The sequence below is a fragment of the Typopeltis vanoorti genome, chromosome 19 (assembly GCF_054136105.1).
Source record: "Typopeltis vanoorti isolate ZY-2024b chromosome 19, IOZ_Tvanoo_1.0, whole genome shotgun sequence".
In the NCBI taxonomy this organism is placed as follows: domain Eukaryota; kingdom Metazoa; phylum Arthropoda; class Arachnida; order Uropygi; family Thelyphonidae; genus Typopeltis; species Typopeltis vanoorti.
The window spans coordinates 87,625,954-87,647,538 of record NC_143567.1 but is presented as its reverse complement, the minus strand read 5'-3'; the positions used below and the strand labels follow the sequence as shown (position 1 = coordinate 87,647,538).

Here is a 21,585-nt window from a genome sequence, read left to right as displayed (position 1 = left end):
TTTTGAGCACAGCTTGCTTAATTTCACTGTTCATCCATTTTATTCCTACTCTATTTACTTGCTTAACCCTTGGTATGCAGTCATACATTGCTTTTGTCAGATACTGCCTTGTGAGTTTCCATGCATTGTCAACATCTTTTTCATTCAGCTCATCTACCCAACATACTGATTCTAACTGACTACAGAGCTTCCTATAATCACCTGCTTTATACGTCCACATGTATCCACTTTTGGCAGTGATCTTTTCTTGTTTCATCACTTCCCAAACAAGTACCTCATGATCATCCTCGCCAACTGGCATCATTGACAACTACATCTTGTGAAGCTATCACCAAATCCAAAACATTAAAGCCTCTAGTTGCTTCAATCACATGCTGCTTAAAATTCTTATCTCTCAGAAATTCCACATACTCGCTCTCCTTGTTCCCATACACTATCTCCTTCCAGTATATATTCCTGTAATTAAAGTCTCCCATCAGGATCACCTTCTTTTTGCATATCCAACTAATTTGCCTAAATATTTCACAATTGGTATTTTCTGCATTCCCTGGCCTATTACACCATCCTATCAGATATACTAACCTGTTTATTTCAACTTCACACCATGCACTATCAACTTTCACACTTTCAGACACAATTTCTCTGCAATCGTTAACAGCATTCCCCCTTCTATTTTCACATTTCTATCCTTCTAGTTCTATTCTGATGTCACATCCTCCTCAGACAACCACGTTTCGCTTATTCCAATTATTTTTGGGCATATCGTCTCAATCAATGCAACAAACTCAGCTCTCTTGTTTAGAATGCTCCTTACATTTGTATATAAACATAACAATCACTGTGTGTGTGTGTGTGTGTGTGTGTGTGTGTGTGTGTGTGTGTGTGTGTGTGTGTGTGTGTGTGTGTGAGAGAGAGAGAGAGAGAGTCCATTCTACCAGCACCAACATTCTCTATTCTAGCTGCTATACCACACCTCTCTCTCTCTCTCTTCGGTCTGACTGTAAATTTATTTTTGTTGTTTCTTTATATCTTTAACTTATTTCAGTTTATTTTTCTATCTACATTCTTACTTAAACTTATTCTTGCCCCCCTTTTTCTGTGGTTAGTTAGACCTCATGTAATAAGTCTATCTAATGTAAGAGTCCCTGAGTAATGCACAATATCAATTAAGAAATTTATTTGATCTTAATGACTGCACCACTTGATTGACCTTTTTATGTGTGAAAGTCAGTGCGAGTTGATAACAAAAATAATTTAATACTTCTATACAATTTCTTAGCATGCAAGTCGTGGCTCGTTACTGTATTCTACTCCCGCAGGCTCGTTAATATTTTCGGAATAGTGCATTGGCTGAGGAATGAGAACCAGGTAATTACAAAACAAAAACATGTTTGTTATCAAACTAAAGGACATGATACAAAGCATATAAACGTTAAGAAAAGATTAACTTAATCAAAAGCACTTTAATACACAAAGACAACTTGCTTTTTAAGCAACAGAAACTATAGTGCATTCACTATCAGAAAACTTATTGTACTTTGAATTAACAGCATCTTCTATGACACCACTTGGCCTGAAAGATGCATATATATTCCAAGAAGGATCACATTAACTTTCCTCCAACACATTCAGTACTTAACAATACAAGTTCTTCCCTTATTCAAAATGCAATTTAACCTCCAGTTAACAAGTTACCTCTCTCACTCCTTTATGATTTTGAGTTACAATCATATAACATACTACAAACAAAATAATGGCTTACTCTAACAAACTCGAGAGGAAACTCTGATTTATTCTGTATCACACACAGAGACTTCCATCCACTCAATCCTCGAGAGTTTTCCTTCGTCAGATGCACTGGGGTTCTGCCATAGCTACCGGGAGCCTAGAGTGAGCTGGTGGTGAAGAAACATCTGGTGGCGGGAAGAATGATCATCCTGGAACTAGGGGAAAAGCCCCCCGTAGACTTCATAGGTGAAGAGCCAAGCAAGAGACCAAGGACCAAAAAGCCCAGAACCATGTGCTGCATTGCCTTTTATTCCATTTTCCTTCCTTTGTTCTTAAGTAAGAGTATTCCCAGATTAGCCAGAAGTAATGAAAGAATTGATGTCATCGCTGGTCGCTTGACATTACGATTTTGGTGGTATTCTGCGCTAATCCGGCTTAACTCCTATTACGCTTTTACAAACAAGTCTAAAGTGCAGGTGCATTCTAAAAGTAATTTATTCTTTTATATTTCTACATCTTACTAAGCACATTTTTTTCTTATAAATTCAGACAAAAAAAAAATTATAAAATCCTTAGCGAAAATTTCCCCCAAAAATTAATTTCTCGCTAGATTTTACAAAGGCCACCCTTTCCTCAAAAAATTAAACTCAAAGGTTAAATTTTTTGTTTTTTCTTCCTTCGTTTTTTGGAGATGACCTTGATTGGTCCCAAAATTTCAATTTTCAAACTTTGGTTGACACATAATTGGCGACATCATTTTTCACTCCTTTCCATGTGTATGTTTCACTAATCTGATGCCACGTTTGATCAAATCCCTTATGTCCATTTGAATCATGGAACTTATAAATTATCCATGGAATCATGACTCTCAGAACAAGAACCTTTTCTGCAAATTTTCCCAAGACTCACTTCCTTGACGAGAAGTCCGTCATCTAGGTGAAGTGTTTTGAGGAATACGAGATTCTTTGGAAGTTGATCACCTCTCTTAATCTTTTCATATATACTCCTCAACTTAGGATCTCCCTTCTGAGCCTCTATAATATGGGGCTTACCCAGGTTTGGCGATGAGGAGGTTTGTATATGACTCTTCTTATAGTCTCAGCACTGCTTAGCTTGCCTGTGTTACTGTCTTCCCTTTTAACAGGGTCAGCCAGTGCAACACTGGAAATGGCATATGATTCAGTAACTATTCCCTTTTTGAGACTTCCGTTTACTGCGGGATTAACGGAAGAGTCATTTGAGTCAAGTCGGCACTTGTTTTATCTTTCTTTCTTTGTCGATTCATAATATGCTCTGCCTTTATTTACTGGCTTGGTTCCTTTGTCAACCTTTTCTGCCTGAGACCTAGGATTACTGCCGCCATTTTGCGCACGTTCAACTCCCATTAGGGAAACATTCCTTTTACAGAAATCACAGGAGAAGTTGCACTTCTGCAGAAAATCCACTCCCAAAATAATTTGAACGCTTGGACGAAAGGATTTAGGAAGAATTAACAATTCTTGGGAAACGTTCAAATCAAACTCAGGTAGCTTAATGCCTACTTTTATCTTTCTCTGAGTACATACTTCAGTTTTTGAGATGTGTGTTAGCTTGAATTGGCTTTCTCAGCTCTATCACGTCATTTGTGATATGGTTACTTACTCTCTTGAAGAACGACATGGTTATAGCTGAGACGTGGGACTCAGTATCCAGTAGGATATTACAAGGTGTCCCTTCTACCAAGCCTTGAATGACTGTCAAAGAACTATCAGGTCTCTTTCTGATGTAATCTTTTTCTGATGTAACCTCTAGGGGGTGAATTTCTCCTCATAAAGCAGTTATTAGCCAAATATCCTACCTTTCCTGGTATGTATTAAATTTGGGGGCCTTCATTTTGAGCTCGCCTAATTCTTTGATAATGGCGTCTAGTCGCTCCATTACTGGTTGATGTAACCTCTCTGTCTCATGCTTAATTAATAATCTTATTGACTCCATGTCATAGGAATCAGTTAACTTAGGTTTGGTGGTTAATTTCTCTTCGTCCACAACCTTAATATGAGTTTTATTCTCTAGGTCTATGTCCTTTTCTTCCACTTCTCTTGGGGATTTTTTTTTCCGTGTCAAGAAACTTTTTAGGGTTTTGGGTGGAATCTCCTACTTGTTTAATAGAGTGTACTTGTTTGGGGATAGAGACAGGATGTATATTACCAAGCCTCTCCTCTCTGTCTCTGACTGCGAGGTAACACTCTTCCAAGTTCTTTATTTTCTTTTTAGTTCTTCCCTTAATCCCAATCGAAATTGATGAAAAACTGCCCAATCTAAATGCGGCTTATCCTCCTCAGAAACACTCACACTACTTGCAAGAGTTAGCAATCTATTATAGAAGTCTGTAACATTTTCTTTGTTTCCTTGCCCGCATTCTCTAACTTCCAAAGATTGGGAGCTTATGTTCCTCACTTTGGAATATTGGGTTATCAGAGTATCTTTAAACTTTGAATACTCTAACGTGTCTCTAAGAATATGGGAAACATTTAAAAAGATCTTTGCTTTGCCAACCAGTTTGTTTCTTAGGAGAATCAGTAACTGGAAGTCCATCCACCTCCCAGTTTTTCTTAATTCCTCTACAAAACCAAAATAGGAATGAATATCATCATTATCATCCCCAGATAATGATGGAATAACAAGGTGAGGATTTACAGTCCTAAAAAACTCCTTGCCATCCATTCTTATGTCAGTGCTAGTTAGCTTACAATCAGTGGTATCACAATTCATATAAATTCAATTTCAAATTGCAAAAAATTGCTACTTGCTAAACTTTACCTGTTCCTTAAGACAAAACTATCCCAATCCACTTCACTTGAATTTTATTATGTGGATTTTATCCTGCTGACAGCTGCGGCATTGTAAATTTTTATATTTTCTTTATTTTCTTACTATTATATTAGTTTTATTTAATCCTTGTTGGTTGCTCCTTTGTAATATATTGTCGTTTGTTTATAATCTTATGAAATCTTTATCCTTATCAAATCCTATTAAATCTTTGTCGGCTGCTGTGCCTTTGTAAAATATTTACTTTCTTTACTTTTCCTTTTATCTATTCTATCTATCTACTTCCTTACTTAAATTTCCCCCTTTTTTTCTGTAGCTAGATAGACCTCGCGTAATAAGTCTATCTAATGTAACAGTCCCTGAGCAATCGCACAATATCAATTAAGAAATTTATTTGATCTGAATGACTGCACCACTTAATTGACCTTTTTATGTTTGAAAGTCAGTGCAAGGATATAACAGAAATAATTTAATGCTTCTATACAATTTCTTAACATGCAAGTTGTGGCTCGTTACTGTATTCTACTCCCGCAGGCTTATTAATATTTTTGGAATTGTGCACTGGCTAAGGAATGAGAACCAGGTAATTACAAAACAAAAACATGTTTATTATCAAACTAAAGGACATAATACAAAGCATTTAAACGTTAAGAAAAGATTAACTTAATCAAAAGCACTTTAATACACAAAGACAACTTGCTATTTAAGCAACCAAAACTATAGTTCGTTCACTTAGAAAACTTATTGTACTTTGAATTAATAGCATCTTCTATGACACCACTTGGCCTGCAAGCATGCATATATATATTCCAAGAAGGATCACATTAACTTTCTTCAAACACATTCAATACTTAATTGATACTAATTCAGACATTATCACAAGCAACTTATGAATTAGACATACTTAACAATACAAGTTCTTCCCTTATTTAAAATTCAATTTAACCGCCAGTTAACAAGTAACCTCTCTCAATCCTTTACGATTTCGAGTTACAATCATATAACATACTACAAACACAATAATGGCTTACTTGCTAACCAACTCGAGAGGAAACTCCGATTTATTCTGTATCACACACAGAGACTTCCGTCCGCTCAATCCTCGAGAGTTTTCCTTCGTCAGATGCACTGGGGTTCTGCCATAGCTACCGGGAGCCTAGAGTGAGCTGGTGGCGAAGAAACATCTGGTGGCGGGAAGAACGATCATCCTGGAACTAGGGAAGGAGCCCCGTAGACTTCATAGGTATAGAGCCAAGCAAGAGACCAAGGACCAAAAAGCCCAGAATCATGTGCTGCATTGCCTTTTATTCCATTTTCCTTCCTTTGTTCTTAAGTAAGAGTATTCCCAGATTAGCCAGAAGTAATGAAAGAATTGACTTCATCGCTGGTCGCTTGACATTACAATTTTGGTGGTATTCTGTGCTAATCTGGCTTAACTCCTATTAAGTTTTTACAAACAAGTCTAAAGCACAGGTGCATTCTAAAAGTAATTTATTCTTTTATATTTCTACATCTTACTAAGCACATTTTTTTCTTATAAATTCAGACAAAAAAAAAATTGCAAAATCCTTAGCGAAAGGATTCCTTCCCAAAAAAAATTAATTTCTTGCGAGATTTTACATGACCACTCACATTTTCCTGATCATGACTCTGATTTCCATTCCTTTCTCATCCTCACCTTTTTTTATTCCATCATCTTGTGCTGCTGCTACAACCACATCTTCAACCTCATATCCATCTTCCTCCTGCCATGCAGTTCGTTGATTTGTGCTATCCTGCCTCACAGGTAGACTCTGATCGTTTGCTACATTAACTTCTTGACTTTGTGCCTTCTCAGAAAACAATAGCCTTTCTAAATGTCCAACACCAAACCCATTCAAATGTAATCCATCAGCTTTATACCATTCCAACTTCCCTTCAAATTCACTTCACAGATTTACAAATTGAATCCCCTACCTTTGCCTCACACAACTCAGCCATGTTACTATTCATTATCTCTGCTCTCCTTCTCAATTCACTGTTGTCATATCTGAGCAACAGTCCTACAACTTTTCCAACAACACCAACACTATTCTTCTTTACCTGCTGCAACAAATTCCTCAAGTTTCTATCAACATTCTTTTTCTCCCCAACTAAGTCATTTGTGCCATGACTACTACTAATTTTGATACCCAGTTTTTCTTTTTCTGCAACACATTGGTTATTTGCCTCATTGTTCCACCAGGAAAGCATGTTTGGTGCTTTATTAGTAATCACACCTCTAATGACTGAGTCCCCATACACTGATATATGACTATCCTTTGATTCTTTATTCATAATATTTACTTTCTCTTTCTCCTTATCATCAGCCAATCTCTCCTTTAGATGTTTAATATCGTCCTCCAAATGTTTCATTTTGCTTTTCATTTTCACTAACTCCTGCCAAAGCTCTTCTACTACAGTCCCGACATTTGTTCCCATTTCTAATCACTCTAATCTATCCAGACACTTTTCACATATGTTAATGCTTTCCTTCTTCTCGTTTACCCAAACAATCCACTAATCTTTCACATTTTTTGATGCATACATATAGAAGTTTTTGCAATGCATCCACTGCGAAAAATCCAAAGCAGAGCTGATGTACTTTTCTTTATGGATGCCATCTTTAGAAGCTGAAGCAGTACAACAAACAGGTATCAAAACACAGTATAACAAAAAATTTCAACACCACCACCACTAAAGGACACTTGCATCCAAACTGAAAAAAAATACAGCACAATTTGCAACAAAAAGCCACACTATATACTAATTAAAAACACTTTTTTTTAGCACAGTTCAAATCTACTGCTATGTTCACTTGTGACACATAGCAACAAATAATACAACTCAGAGAATAATGACAATGCTGAAACAAACTTTGACATGTAAAGATAGGGAAGTCATTTTGCCTCTTTACAAGGCCTTGATAAGATCTCACTTGGACTATTGTGCACAGGTCTGGGTTCTTGATTTTCATAGTGATTCTGATACATTGGAGAGAGAGAGAGAGAGAGAGTGCAAAGGAGTGTGCTAAAAATGATATCAGGATTGTGGAATACTGATTACAAAGACAGATTGAGAATTTGTAGACTTCAGACATTAGCAAACAGAGGAAAGAGGGGTGATATGATTGAGACTTACAAACTTCTGAAAGGGTCATACAGGATTTCATTAGATGGAATTTTTCATTATGGATTGTGAGGAAAGGATATAAGGGCATGCTTAAAAGTTGATAATGAATGCTATCAAAGAAGGGATTGATGGCTAGATTTTTCTCTCATAGAATGGTGTGTGATTGGAATGTATTGCCGCTGGATGTGATGTGTGCAAGCAGTATGAATGAATTCAAGAACAGGTATGATGTGGATAGTATGGCTTTCCCTAATGAATCACTAACTCCCTTGAGGTCAGTGATTCATTGAGAGTTAATAATAATAATAAAATGAAGGATTGCCAAGATCCTCTTCTCCTAGGTGTCTATAGCATCCCCTGTCAGCGTAGAACTCAGTAAACTTGGTCTAAAAAAAATATTTAAAAAACGTCCAGTATGGACAACCATAAAGCAGACTTGAACCACGTGCTTTGGAGGAAAACCATTTCATCTGATGGAAGAAGTCAGGCTATTTCACAAATCCTAATTTAAAACAACATTTTTCCTGGAAGTAGCACAAGTGCTGCAGAACTGATTAACTGCAACATGACTAATGGTGTGATCATGCATAGAGAAATCATGCATTAATAAGAGAAATCACCATGAAGAGGGTTATCATCACAATCCATGCACGTGACTGTTCCTTGTTTTTGAGCTCATTTCATTCCCTGTTTTCACTGCTGTGTATTGTTAAAGTGCCTCTGATAATGCTAGCTTGAGTTGATGAAATGTCAGACTGTAAATAATTAATTAAAGTCAGCAAATTATTTATTTACATTAGAGTTTCACATAACTTTTTTGTTCCAGAAACTTTGATATGAACCATGTTTAAATGTGATAATATTTCTGTGTATAGCAAGTTACAAACATATCATATTCATCTATCTTCAACTGAATTCCCAATTTGACCTTAAATAGTTGAGACCAATAAATTAAAGATACCGAGAAATTATGTACTTGGTTTAATCCTTTATCCAAGTGTAAGCAAACAAGGTTTACGCCTGAACTATTTTCAGGACTGGGGCAAATTTTCAGTGGGTTGAAGTTCAATACAGGTCGAAACTGGTCTGGTAGTGACCCTTCCCATAATGCACAGCATTATATATATATCCCATAAGGATATGTGCTTTGCATTATGGGATACTAAGGCAAGTGATGTGAAGTCATTAGCTTCTGTATACAAGTTACCCAGTCCTGAAAATAGTTCAGGTGCAAACTTTGTTTGCTTACACTTGGATAAAGGATTAAACCAAGTATATAATTTCTTGATATCTTTAATTTATAATATAACTAAGTGGAAAAACTTTCAACAGTTGAGTCCAAATAAACAAGGGATCAAGGTTTACATTATCTCAGCATTACATTAGAAGGAGACTAAGGATATATTATTTTGTTTTTTGAAATAAGAAAAACAAAAAGAAGAGTTTTGAACAGGAGAGATGGAGATAAAAAAAAAATGATACGAGAAATGGTCACTTAAGGGTCAAAGCCAAATAACTGGGATGAAACCTCTACATCAACTTTAAGGAATGCAAAGAATTGACTGGGGCTTCTGAAATAACGTCCAGTCCTCACTTTCATGTGATGCACTCCATTAATAGGTATCCACTGTGTACTGAATGAATGAGGATGCCTGGCAGTTTGAGACTTAGCTGACCAAATTGTACTCCCTATTGGCTTAAACCAGAAATGCATATGATGGTACAACATGACAAAATTTCATGCCAGCTTGGGCATCGCCTGAAAACAAGGCCACCGCTGTTTTCATCAGGGAACCAGGGCAAATACAGAAAAGTCAGCTACTTGAACAAAGTAGCTGACTTTTATCGATGGTTCTTCTTCTAGAAGAACCATCGATAAAATAAGCATTACTGGAAAGGAATTTGAACTTACAGAAGGACTGGAAAAGTACCACTTGAACATAATTAGCATCACTAAGACAAAAACAAGTGAGCTCTTACTAAATAATAAGTATAGAATGTTATATTCAGGCAAGAACAACAATCAAGGAAAGAAAAGAATAGTGCTAACATACAACACCAAACATGGAGATAAACTTCTTGATTGGAAAACAATTTCAAGTAGAGTTATGTTGCCAAAACTTCAAAATGGCAAAATGGACAGAGAAACTTATTTGTGCAAAGGCTCAAATAAGATCACACAGAAAGTTCTCCTAAGGAAAAGGTGAAGGAATTTTTCCAGTCATTAATAAAGAAAATGGAAAAAGTGGTCCTTGTTGAAGATCTAAACAACAGAGTGGAAATAAATCCCACCAGTTATACAAAAACATCTAGAGAAAATTTGGGCAAGAGAAAAAAGGGCAAGGCTAATAATAATGTTAAGTATCTGTTGGATTTCTGCTCAGAATGCAGACTAGTAATTACTAATATCATGTTCAAGTATAAAAATGTGCACAAGTACATGTGAATAGAAGAAATAAGAAGAGTCTTATTGAACTATGTCATTGTTGATAGTGATATCTTCATGCCAATTCAGGATACAAGAGCATATAGAGAATTTGAAATTGGAAGTGACCATCACTTAGTTTTATACAGGATAAAAATGAATATCACATTGAAGAGAAACTAAAGTTGCGCAGCTTTTATGGGTAAAATGTAGACTCAACTATATAAGTTTAAAAACAAGAACCAAATCTTGGGGTTTCAGTGGTAAACTCTGAAGAAATTATTGATTGATTAATGGCTAGGCATATCATGAACTTACCTGCAAAGATCAAAAAATAAGAACATCATGGTGAACACAAAAAGTTAAAGAAGTTGTTCTGGAAAAGAAGCATATAAGCAAATAAATCAGCAGATGCCCTAAAATAATACAGAGAAAAATGTAAGAGCTAAGCTGTGTATAAAGTAGCTAAAAAAAAAAAAGTCATGGGAAAAAGACTTCAGTAAGAATATAGAAAATGAATATTAGGAAGATGGCAAAATGTTATGGAGGCTATTGAAAAAGTTTAGAAATGGAGGAAAGAGTACTGTAAGAATAATCAAAGATGATAAATGCGACATTAAAACTGAGGATTTAGGATATCGTAGATGTCTGGAGTAATTACTTTGAAAAACTGTTAAATAAAAAAAAAAGCAGTGACAGAGTAGCAGTAGAAAATTTTCAAGAGGAATGCAAACAGGAGTACATATCAATGCTTGAAGTAGAAAAAGCTATCAAAAACTTGAAATGTGAAAAGGCAGCTGTAGTGGATGATATTTGACCAGAAATTTTCAAATATGGAGGTAGAAAACTTTTCCAGTGGCTACATTGCATAATTCAGATAGCCTGGTCAGAAGGTTGAATTCCAGATGATTAGAGCTGAATAGTCATATATCAATCTGTAAAAAAAAAAAAAAAGGGAATAAAGCTGAATGTGTGAATTACAGTGGAATTTCTCTACGAAGTGTTCCAGGTAAGATTTATGCAAGCATACTTTAAAAGAAGCTAAGAAAAATTGTTGTGAAAGAGAAACTTGAGCAAGCTGGGTTCAGATCAAATAGAGGTTGTTAAGATCAGATTTTCACTTTATGACAAATAGTTGAGAAATCATGGGAATATAACAGGTTTAGTACTTAGTTTTGTAGATCTAGAAAAGGCATACAACGAGGTATCCAAAAAAAAAAAGGGTTTTAAAAATAGTACATTATATGGGATAAATGGAATACAGAATATGGAATATGGGATACAGAACAATACATAGTCTATATTTAAGTTGTAAGTTAGCAGTTAGAACTGAAAGAAATGGAATCTGGAGTGAAGAATAATAATAGGTATAGAAATATTAGCAATTTATTGATGTTTCTTTATACAAATCTAGGAGTATCAGGAACAAAGGAAATGAATTAGTGGCATTGATAACCTGCCTGTCCAAAGATTACAGGATATAGTATATTTTGGCAGAATAGGAAGGACAAACGTGGTAATGGAGTATTGCTTATGATAAGTGACAAGTTGTGACCTCTCAGAGCAGAGGATTTGGAGGGAAATGACATTAATGGTTTTGAGAGTATATGATGTGTGGTTGGAGGTGGGCAGAACAGAATGTTTAGTAAGATGTTTCTGTAGGCCAGGGAATAATACAGAGTTTGAGGAGCAGGAAATGTTTAGGAAGTTGAGTTTGGTGCAAGTGCAAAATTAGCGATCATTACGGGAGATTTTAACTACAGCAGTGTAAATTGGGAGTAGGAAACAGTGAAACAGTAAGTGAATGGAATTTCTTGAATTCTTGAAGGACAAATGCCTTTCTTCTACTCATGTAGTAGAAGAAACAATAGATTCAAGAGTTTTGGATTCAGAGGATGACATTTAAGTTACAATCAGGTCCTCTGATTGTAACTTAAATTGTATCCCAGTTGAAGAGAGAGTGTCATTTTTTTTCGATACCCAAATTCGATTAGTGCGCCTATATACATCTTAAAAATAAATGTTACAGATTTTAAAAATTTTCTATCTATACATTTTTATGGCTAACTATTTTAAAAAAATCACTCACCAGAATGAAATAATTTAGTTATCTCATCCAATCTTAAATCTTCTGTTTGGAAGAAATAAACTGATGATAGTTTCATTTGAAAACATAATCAACAAAAATTATCTAATTCTCTCTCTTCTTCCACAATATTCACAGCAGATTCAATTTTCTATCAATATTGAAAGAAAAAGAATGAATTGCCCTTTTTAGACCTAACAGCAAAAAACTAGAAAACTTATTTCTAGAAATCTATCCAAGTCTTGCTTATATCTGTACATAATCTTTCCATCATCTTCCAGGAATTTGGCAATATCATTACTCTAAAGAATGGAGTATTATGCATATTGAAAGATAATACAAAGTAGATATTATGAAATTTATAAGAACAGAATAGCTTTGTCACTTGTGAGACAAGTGAATATATCTAAGCCACAGTGTGTTATTTAGAAAATTTCTTGCATCTTCTCAAAGATTCAAAAGTGAAATTATCCATTCACATGAAATCCTAAATAGGAATCACATGTAGGATCTATTCATGAGGTCAGTAACTTTTGGAACTCCACAATTACATCCTACAGTTCCATCTCACTTATCAACTATTCAAACAATCATTGACATGCATAAGAAGTAGAGATAGTTGATATATGTACAGCACATATGAATCAATTACTGTTCCATTATCAGTGGTTCATGTACTGCATTTGCATATATTATTTCCCTACATTTATTTAAATATATCTGTTACTGCAATAAAGTTATATAAGAGAGAAAGAAGTAGCAAAACATGTTGGGAATCCTCTTTTTATTAATTAAATTACATGACAATAATTACACCAGTCATTCTAACCTATTAGCCTAATTGTTGTGAATTTTATATTTAAATGGTTATGGTCATTGTTGTTACTTTGAACTACCACATCAAATTAGTCTTTCCAGAGTTGTTTGATATAAATTGTTACTTTCTCCCCCCTCCCCTCTTTTTGAATTGTTTTTAGGGTGCTACTGGGCAGAAAGCAGTCAAGTCTCCTCCATTAGGTATGATTATTTATTTAGAACAAATATTTTTTCTTCAAATATAGTAGGTGATAGTACATATAGAGAGCAATATATAAGTTTCTTTCAAGTCGCTTGTACTATTTCAGTAACTTAATTCACACAGAATTCACACTTGTAATTCTCTTTATTAAAAAAAAAAAAATTAATTAATAGACATAGACTAGTGATACTTAGTTTAGAAGAAAGACCAAATAGTTTTGATAAAGTTGAAAACCTTTATTGTCTGTTTTATAACCTCTATAAACCATAGCCAGAAGATTTATATTTTTGTATTTTAAACAAAATGTTAAGGAACTAGTTGAAAATGCTTGCTTGTTAATGAAAGAGTCAAGTCTAAATAAATATATGGTGGCGGTTTTCCCTTTCAGTCATTTCCGACCCTAGGTGACTTTGTAGGCATTGCCTGCAAAGTGTTCCTGGTGAGATTTTTTTACAGGATAGTTCACTATTGCCCCCTCCCCCACCACCACCCCAATTTTATCCAGGCTCAGGATCAGCATATAGCTGGGATGTATTCATGACTGTAATCCATGTGTGTTCACGGGGCTAGTTTACCTGTTCTGGGAGGGGGGGGGACATAAAACCCAAGTTTCTGGGTGAAAAAATCCCCTACCTCCATATGAGACTGACTTTGATTATAACATAATCATTTGAAAATGAAATTGAAAATGATTATAACATAATCATTTGTCGATTATGTTACAATCGACTTTGCTTGATTTGTCCATAGCAATCCACATAACATAACTTACCTTTCATTGAAAGAGACCAGATTAAGGTTCCTCATGACTGACAGGAATCGAGCCCAGGTCTTTTTGACCAAAGGGCTTTGTCTATACCGAAGAGGTTGGATTTGGTTGGTTACTGCATGCACTTTTTTTTTTTTTTTTGTATTAAATTGTTCTTGTTTCTTGTTCAGGATGAGTTAGGTTGTTTATATTTATTCCTTGTTTATAGAAAAATATGTGAGAATTATTTGTTTTTCTTTCATTTGATTTAGTAATTCCATAGTCCAAAAGTCTGGATTTTCTGTCAGATCCACTTCTGATTTTTTCTTTTTTTAGTAATGCAGATCTTTTATGAACAGGATTCACATTTTGCAACTATGAAGAAAATCGCTAGCATAAAGCCAGAATTTTGGTTTGAGTTGTGTAGTGACAAGTCTGTTCAGTGCTTTGTGACAAATTTTAATGCCTCTTTACTAAATAAATAATTTTAGTATGTAGTATTTTGTGATAACCAGTTGTTGACAAGAAATAAATAAATAATTTTAGTATGTAGTATTTTGTGATAAATAGTTGTTGACAAGATATATTGGATCATGAAAATCCTGATCAAGTGTAAAATCTACAACCTTCCTGCCAGTGAGGCCAATAATATTAGGCTTGACATAGCCAATGTGCTGTCAGAGGTGAAACTTCCTGCAAGCAACCTACCCAACAGAGAATATAAGAAATAACCCTTCTACATCTATGAAATAACAAAAAAATAATAATAATAACCATGAAAGCAAACAAGGGCAATGCTACTGTCAGAAGTTTATTTTGCACTTGGTTAGACTATAATAAATTTTGTTTAATCCTTTATCCAAGTGTAAGCAACCGCACCTGAAAATATCTTCAGGACTGAGGTAAGGTAGTACAACACCAGGCACCAGCCTTAGTATCTCCATGTTTAGGTCTGCCTCCCACTGACGAGACCTCAATAAAGGTCGAAACCAGTCTAGGTAGTGGCCCTTCCCTTAATGCATAGAAGTATACATGTCTGCAAGGAGATGTTCCTTGCATTATGTGAGATACTGAGACAAGAAGTGATGAGGTCTTGATCCACCTTTGCTCGGAGTTGCACCACCTTACCTCAGTCCTGAAGATATTTTCAGGTGCAAACTTTGTTTGCTTACACTTGGATAAAGGATTAAACTAAATTTATTATGATGCTACTGTCATTTTGAACTATACAGATTATATTAAAAAAATTATCACCCTTCTTAACACTTTCATTGCCAAGCTGAAAATTGGAATTTCGTGTGGTGGCCAAATTTTTTTAATTTTTTTATTTAGTTAGCACGTCCACACGATAACGCGTGATCGGCCGACAGGTGAGAACTCGCATCACGCGATATCGCTTGATTGGCAATGAACATGTTAAAGACCGATCCACCTATTGCCTACAAAATTTTGACTCCACCTACACACAGATTACAACCATCCATAGACTGCTAAAAATATTGCTTCCTGGCCAGCAGGTATGACCAGTAAACTAAAACCCTATAATTCCAGATCTCCTGTATTTATGGACCTCCAAAAATCCATAAAGAGAATGTACCTCTATGCCCAATTATAGATGCTATAGACTCACCCACCTACAGACTAGCTAAGTATTTAGCCATAGTGCTTTCCTGTGCTACTGGCAATACCATATCACATATCAAAAACTCAGCCCATTTTAAGTCCAGTATACAAGACCGCACACTCGACACTGATTTAATGGTCAGTTTTGATGTCTTCTCCTTATTCACAAATGCCACACACAGAATTTCCTCTTGATATCTCAGCCCTGTTTCAGTTCACTATGAATTCAGGCTATTTTGTTTGGCAAGGAAAATTTTATGAACAAATAGAGCGTACGGCCTTGGGCTCCCCCCCCCCGGTTAACTTGATGATCGAGACATTTAAAAAGAATGCCCTAAATTCCCCTCCCCGTTAAACCTACTATTTGGCTACACTGTGGATGATGTGTTTGCAATTTGGCCACATAGCTGGAACACCTTACACACTTTCCTATCCCATTTGAACAGCCCCACATCCAAGGATCCCATTCACAATGAAACAGAAAGTAAAACAGTCTCCCTTCCTAGACACCCTAGTTACAAGACAACCAACTGGATCTCTGACCTTCACAGTCTACAGAAAACCCACACACACACACATAGATAGACACATCCATCAACAGTCATATCATCCCTCCCTCCCAACAATTTGGAACTATAAAAACCTTAGTCCACCAGGCATAATTAATTAATTAATTTGCTCAGGCAATATTTCACTCAACACAGAATTCACCCATATAAAAAACAACAACTTTTTTTTGCCAATGGTATATGCTAATAAGTGGTGTCACAATATTGTGCTTTTTTAAGATCTTGGCCACCTTTTCTGAAATGCCATGAATATAGGGGATGGTAATGGATTTGCCGTAATCTATGTTTGGAAGGGGAGGAGAATTTTAACAACACATACCCACACTGCTCCTCCTCCTCCTCCCCTTCCAAACATAGATTACAGCAAATCCATTACCATCCCCTATATTCATGGCATTTCAGAAAAGGCAGCCAAGATCTTAAAAAAGCACAATATTGTGACACCACTTATAAACCACACAAGAAGCAAGCAGCTCTTATCTGCTCCCCCCAAAGACCAACTATAACCTCTGGATTTACCTGGAGTATACCAGGTACCCTACAGCTGTAACCTTTCATATTATGGATAAACAGGTAGGGCAACCAACATCTGCATATCAGAGCACCAGGATTACATCCAGTTCTGCCACTATAGCCACTCAGGATTAGCAGACCACTGTCCTAGATACCTAGCACAGGATCCAATGGACAAAAGCCACCTTATTCCATTGAAGCAAATTTAAGTTCAAGAGGCTTTTCCTTGAATCTGCTGCAGCTCCTACCAACTATCCCAACCTAAACAAATATGGATGTATCAAACTGTCCCTCATATGAGAAACCCACATCAGCAGACGGTCATCCCAATGACGAAGAAAACTCAACCAAAGCCAATAGGTGGTGTAATTATAAGACTTTGGGTCTTCCTGTATTTCTCCTGTTCCATCTTTGTTACTGAAGCGTGCCCTCATGCACGTGTTTAATACCAGTGTATTAATCCCTGAAGACGCCAGTTTAACTTCGGTGAAATATAGGAAGTAATAATTAAATATTTTTAGTTATTGCCAAGTCTAAGTTATTAATTTCCTTAACCCCTCCTCCTCCAACCCCATGACATCTATAGACATCCAGCTAAATCTGTTTACGATTCCATAACACCCGTTGAATAACATAGATAAGAAGTGCAATTCGGTCTCACTATTTCATCCACCTTGCCAGTAGGGAGGTTAAGCAATATACAATGTTTCAGCAGCCAGTTTATTTTAAAACAATGTCCTTTAGTATAAAATTGTAGTACACAGTGTAAAATAATTCAATTTATTTACTACACTACTGTAAGTTAAATCTACTTTTATTTGACTTATCACTAACATTTTGTAACCTACAGCATCCAACTTTTCTCATAAGAATATCCATAAGATATTCTTATATCTTATGGATATTCTTATCTTATCCCTTCCTCTTATCTCATAAGAGGAACATAACTCTCTTATCCACTCATTCCAGATGGATATCTGAAATGAGTGGATAAGAGAGTTATGTTCCTCTGCACTTTCTCTAGCATATCAGTATCTTTATCATCATCAATTTCCTGATATGTGCCCTCAAGGAGTGTTCAGGCCTATGACAGCACTACATGAATAAGTTTACATTACTAATAATCTTATATAACAATTTTCCTCCAAATTAGTCTATTACTTGTCAGCACTCAAATACTGTCATACCTAACATTTTGTTCTTCTAATCACTTCTGACTGAATCAATCCACCTAGAACTTGGTCTTCCTCTCGGTCTCTTTCCAGCCATCTTGGCATCAAACACCTGTTTGTTTTGTTAACTTTTCTGTTTCAATTCCGTAGAGCTAATCTAAGGGCCATACTACCTTAGATTAGCTTTGCTCACACATTCTTGAAAGCTAACAATCCTTCATAATATCTTTATTTCTAATATGATTTTGCCATTGATGCAGTCTTTTCATTCCCCTAATCTTTCTCATAACTCTCATTTATTATTATCATTATGTGACACCTCCAGGGAGTCCAAAGACTCATCAAGGGAGGGCACCTACCCCACAATTTCTTGCATCTGCCACTCAATCCACCCACCACAGCGAACTGCAGACTTCAAACTTGAATTAAATACCCCATGAGGTCTCTGAACAGAGGTCTTGAAAATTAATGACAGAATTCCATTTGACTTTTTTGCTACCCTTTTTTAGAAAATTTTATGTTGAACTGCGCCATTAGTTACTGGTCATTTATAGTCTATTGTTTTGAGCTCATCCTTACCTACATAATAGGATACCCTTATATTTTGCCAACAGGAATGCAGTCAGGTTTACATATCCATACTTGAAGTAGAAAAAGTCATCAAAAACATGAAATGTGGAAACAGCTGGAATAGATGAAATTTGGCCAGAAATCCTCAAATATGGAGGTATAAATGTTTTATAGTGGCTGTTGCATAATTCAGAAGGCCTGGTCAGAGGGTTCAGAGATTTCCAGATGATTAAAGCATAGCCCTCATAGTACCCATCTGTAAAAAGGAAAATAAAACTGAATGCGAGAATTATAGAGGCATTTCCTTACCGAGTGTTCCTGGTAAGATTTATGCATGAGAAATGGCTAAGAATAATTGTGGAAGAGAAGCCTGTGAAAAATTCAGGCCAAATAGAGGTGATCAGGATCAGAGTTTCACTTAAAGACAAATAGTTGAGAAATCTTGGAAAAATACAAATCCTTGTTATATTTAAGTTTTGTAGATCAGGAAAAGCATATGGCAAGGTGTCAAGTGGAATACTCTTCAAAATGCTACAGTTATATTATGTAAATGGGACATTATATCAAGCAATACATAGTCTCTACTTAAGCTGTAGTCAGTAGTTAAACTTGAAAAAGGTCCAGGAAGATGGTTTGAGGTAAATTCAGGTGTGTGACAAGGATGCATATTATCTCCACTGTTATTCATTATCTATATGAATCACATTATGAAGGAAAGTGGTATTAAATCTCATGTCAAAATTGGTGATGTTAATCTGAGCTTTTTACTTTATGCAGATGATGTTATACTTCTGAATAAATCCAGTATGAGTTTGTAAGATTCCCTGACTAAAATGAATAACTGTTGTAATAAATTTGCTATGAAAATCATCAATAAAAAGATCAAGACAATGAAAATAGGCAGAAACACTGAAAACCTCAACTGTATCCTGAATGGTGAACCTATAGAACAAGTAAAACATTTCAGCTATTTAGGCACAGTTTTTTTAGCAAAGATTGTAGATTAAATATGGAAATAGACAACAGAATTAGTAAAGCTGATATGGTTGGAAGTCAGCTGAATAAATAATTTATATGGAGTAGAAAGAAATTAGTCAAAACACTAAATTAGCTGTATACAAGACTGATGAAACCAATTTTAGCTTAGGGATCTTGATAGCTGGGTTAGAAATAAGTCTTTGATCAAAGACTGGAGACCTCTGATATGAGAGTGCTGAGAATGTTTAGTGGTGTGAACAAATGGAATGGCAGTATTACATTAAATATGAGGATATTAGGAAAGAACTTGCCATTGTTAGCATTCAGGAATGTGTAAGCAGAGCTAATATCAGGTGGTATGGTCACTTAAACAGAATGGGAGAGGAAAGATTAGCAAAACAAATGTTTTTTGCCATATTGGCAGGGAAAATATCCAAAGGAAAACCAAGATATAGATGGATTGACATAGCAAAAAGTTCCTTAAAAGACAGAAATATAAGATCTGATAATATTGAAATCTTGACGGATAACAGATTAATTTGGAGGAAAGTTGTTGATCGGAAGTTAATAATGGTGTAACTTTTTCATGTAATACTGTCATAATTATCCTGTACACCCCCTGAGGGTACATAGGAATTTGATGATGATGATGATATATTTTGCTACAAAATGAAGAACTTTACATTCTAATTTCTCTTTATTATTAACGTTTGACCTGCATCAGGTCAAAAGAGATTGCAAGAGTTCTCCACTGTCATATATAAAGATCATAAAACTTTGCCTTAAACTCAGCTTCCACGCTCTCAGGCAATGTATTCCACTCACCAACAGCTCTCACTGCAAAGAACCATTCCTCACTCCCTGTTCTCTCTTTAGACAGCTTCTAGAAATTTCCTATTGTTCTTCTTCTTTCTCTCCCTTCATTCTATGAAAAATTTCTATATTAAGCTGGTAACAAACCCTCACCAGCTTATGTCTCAATCACATCCCTCCCCCTCACTTCTCCTGTCACAAGGCTCTACAAATGATGTTCTTAATCCATCTTCATATCCCATATTCTAGAGACTATGCTCAGCCTTAGTCAATCGTCTTTGGACACTCCAAGATATCCTCAACTTCTTGAATGCCAGTGACCAGATCTGTGCACATAGTCCATATGCAACCTGAACAAGGCCATATATAAACTATGTGCACAGATCTGGTAGTCACCTGCTAACTGATCTGAGCCATAACCTCTTTGCTTCTACATATTAAGGTTCTCCTCATCATTTAGATTAATCTGCTATGATGTCCTTGCAATTCTGGCAGTGACCCCCCCCCCCATCCCCAAACTTCAGGTCACAGTCAATCCCCACTCATCTACTCCACATCCCATCCTTGCATACCAAATTTCAAAATTTCTCTTTGCAGCATTGAACTGGTGGCTTCACTTACATGCACAATGAAACAGTTTATTCAGATCTTTTTATAAGGCTACATCTGTTTTACTCCTCATAGTTCTATCCAACTTTGCTTCATCTACAAACAACTACATATCTCTACTTAAGCCAGTTCTATCATTACAATACAAATTAAACAATAATGATCCCAGCATTAATAAGTATTGTATGTTTAAATCTCATTATAAACATCTTTACAGTTATTTTATACTTAAGTGAATATTCCTGAAGTTGAAGTTCAAAGTTGTTCCACGCTACTCCTTTTCCTTATCTAATTAATCAAATCAATTGTCCATGCTAGTTTGAAAACCAGCAAAAGATTAACAAATTAATATACTTATTTTGTTTCTTTAATGTTGCTTATATCATGATATGCTATAAATAATCACAAATACCTAAGCCCTTCATTACATCTATAAACACATTACTTGCCATCTGCATTGAGGTAGGAGTAGACTTCAAGTAGCATATAAGGTGTGCATTGGGAGGAAGCAGCACACATGTCATAATGTAATAAATAACTTTTTTGTGCATCCTGATAATGTTGATAAGAGAGATGGCTTAACTGAAAAACTACAGATAATGTGTTGAGAAAGGTGCAGTGTGGCATGTGTTTAAAAAAAAAAAAAAAAAAAAATTGATATGACATTTTAAAATTAGGCCATTATCCTTCACTCATAATTGTTTTAGGCAAAGGCTAGTTCTGCAGATTAGTTATTTTATGAAACTCCATTAGTTCTAACAGAAGAGCATAAGGG

General features: G+C 35.6%; 1 protein-coding gene across 7 annotated transcripts in view; it reads left to right on the top strand.

Annotated features, from left to right (window-relative positions):
• LOC150096318 (protein FAM149A-like) overlaps positions 1-21,585 on the top strand; it is a 257,920-nt gene that overhangs the window by 223,465 nt on the left and 12,870 nt on the right. For all 7 annotated transcript variants that reach the window (XM_090409191.1, XM_090409193.1, XM_090409188.1 and 4 more), the window contains one exon: positions 13,175-13,214. In XM_090409191.1, the coding sequence (XP_090265317.1) occupies positions 13,175-13,214 (40 nt within the window). The remainder of the gene's footprint in view (positions 1-13,174; positions 13,215-21,585) is intronic.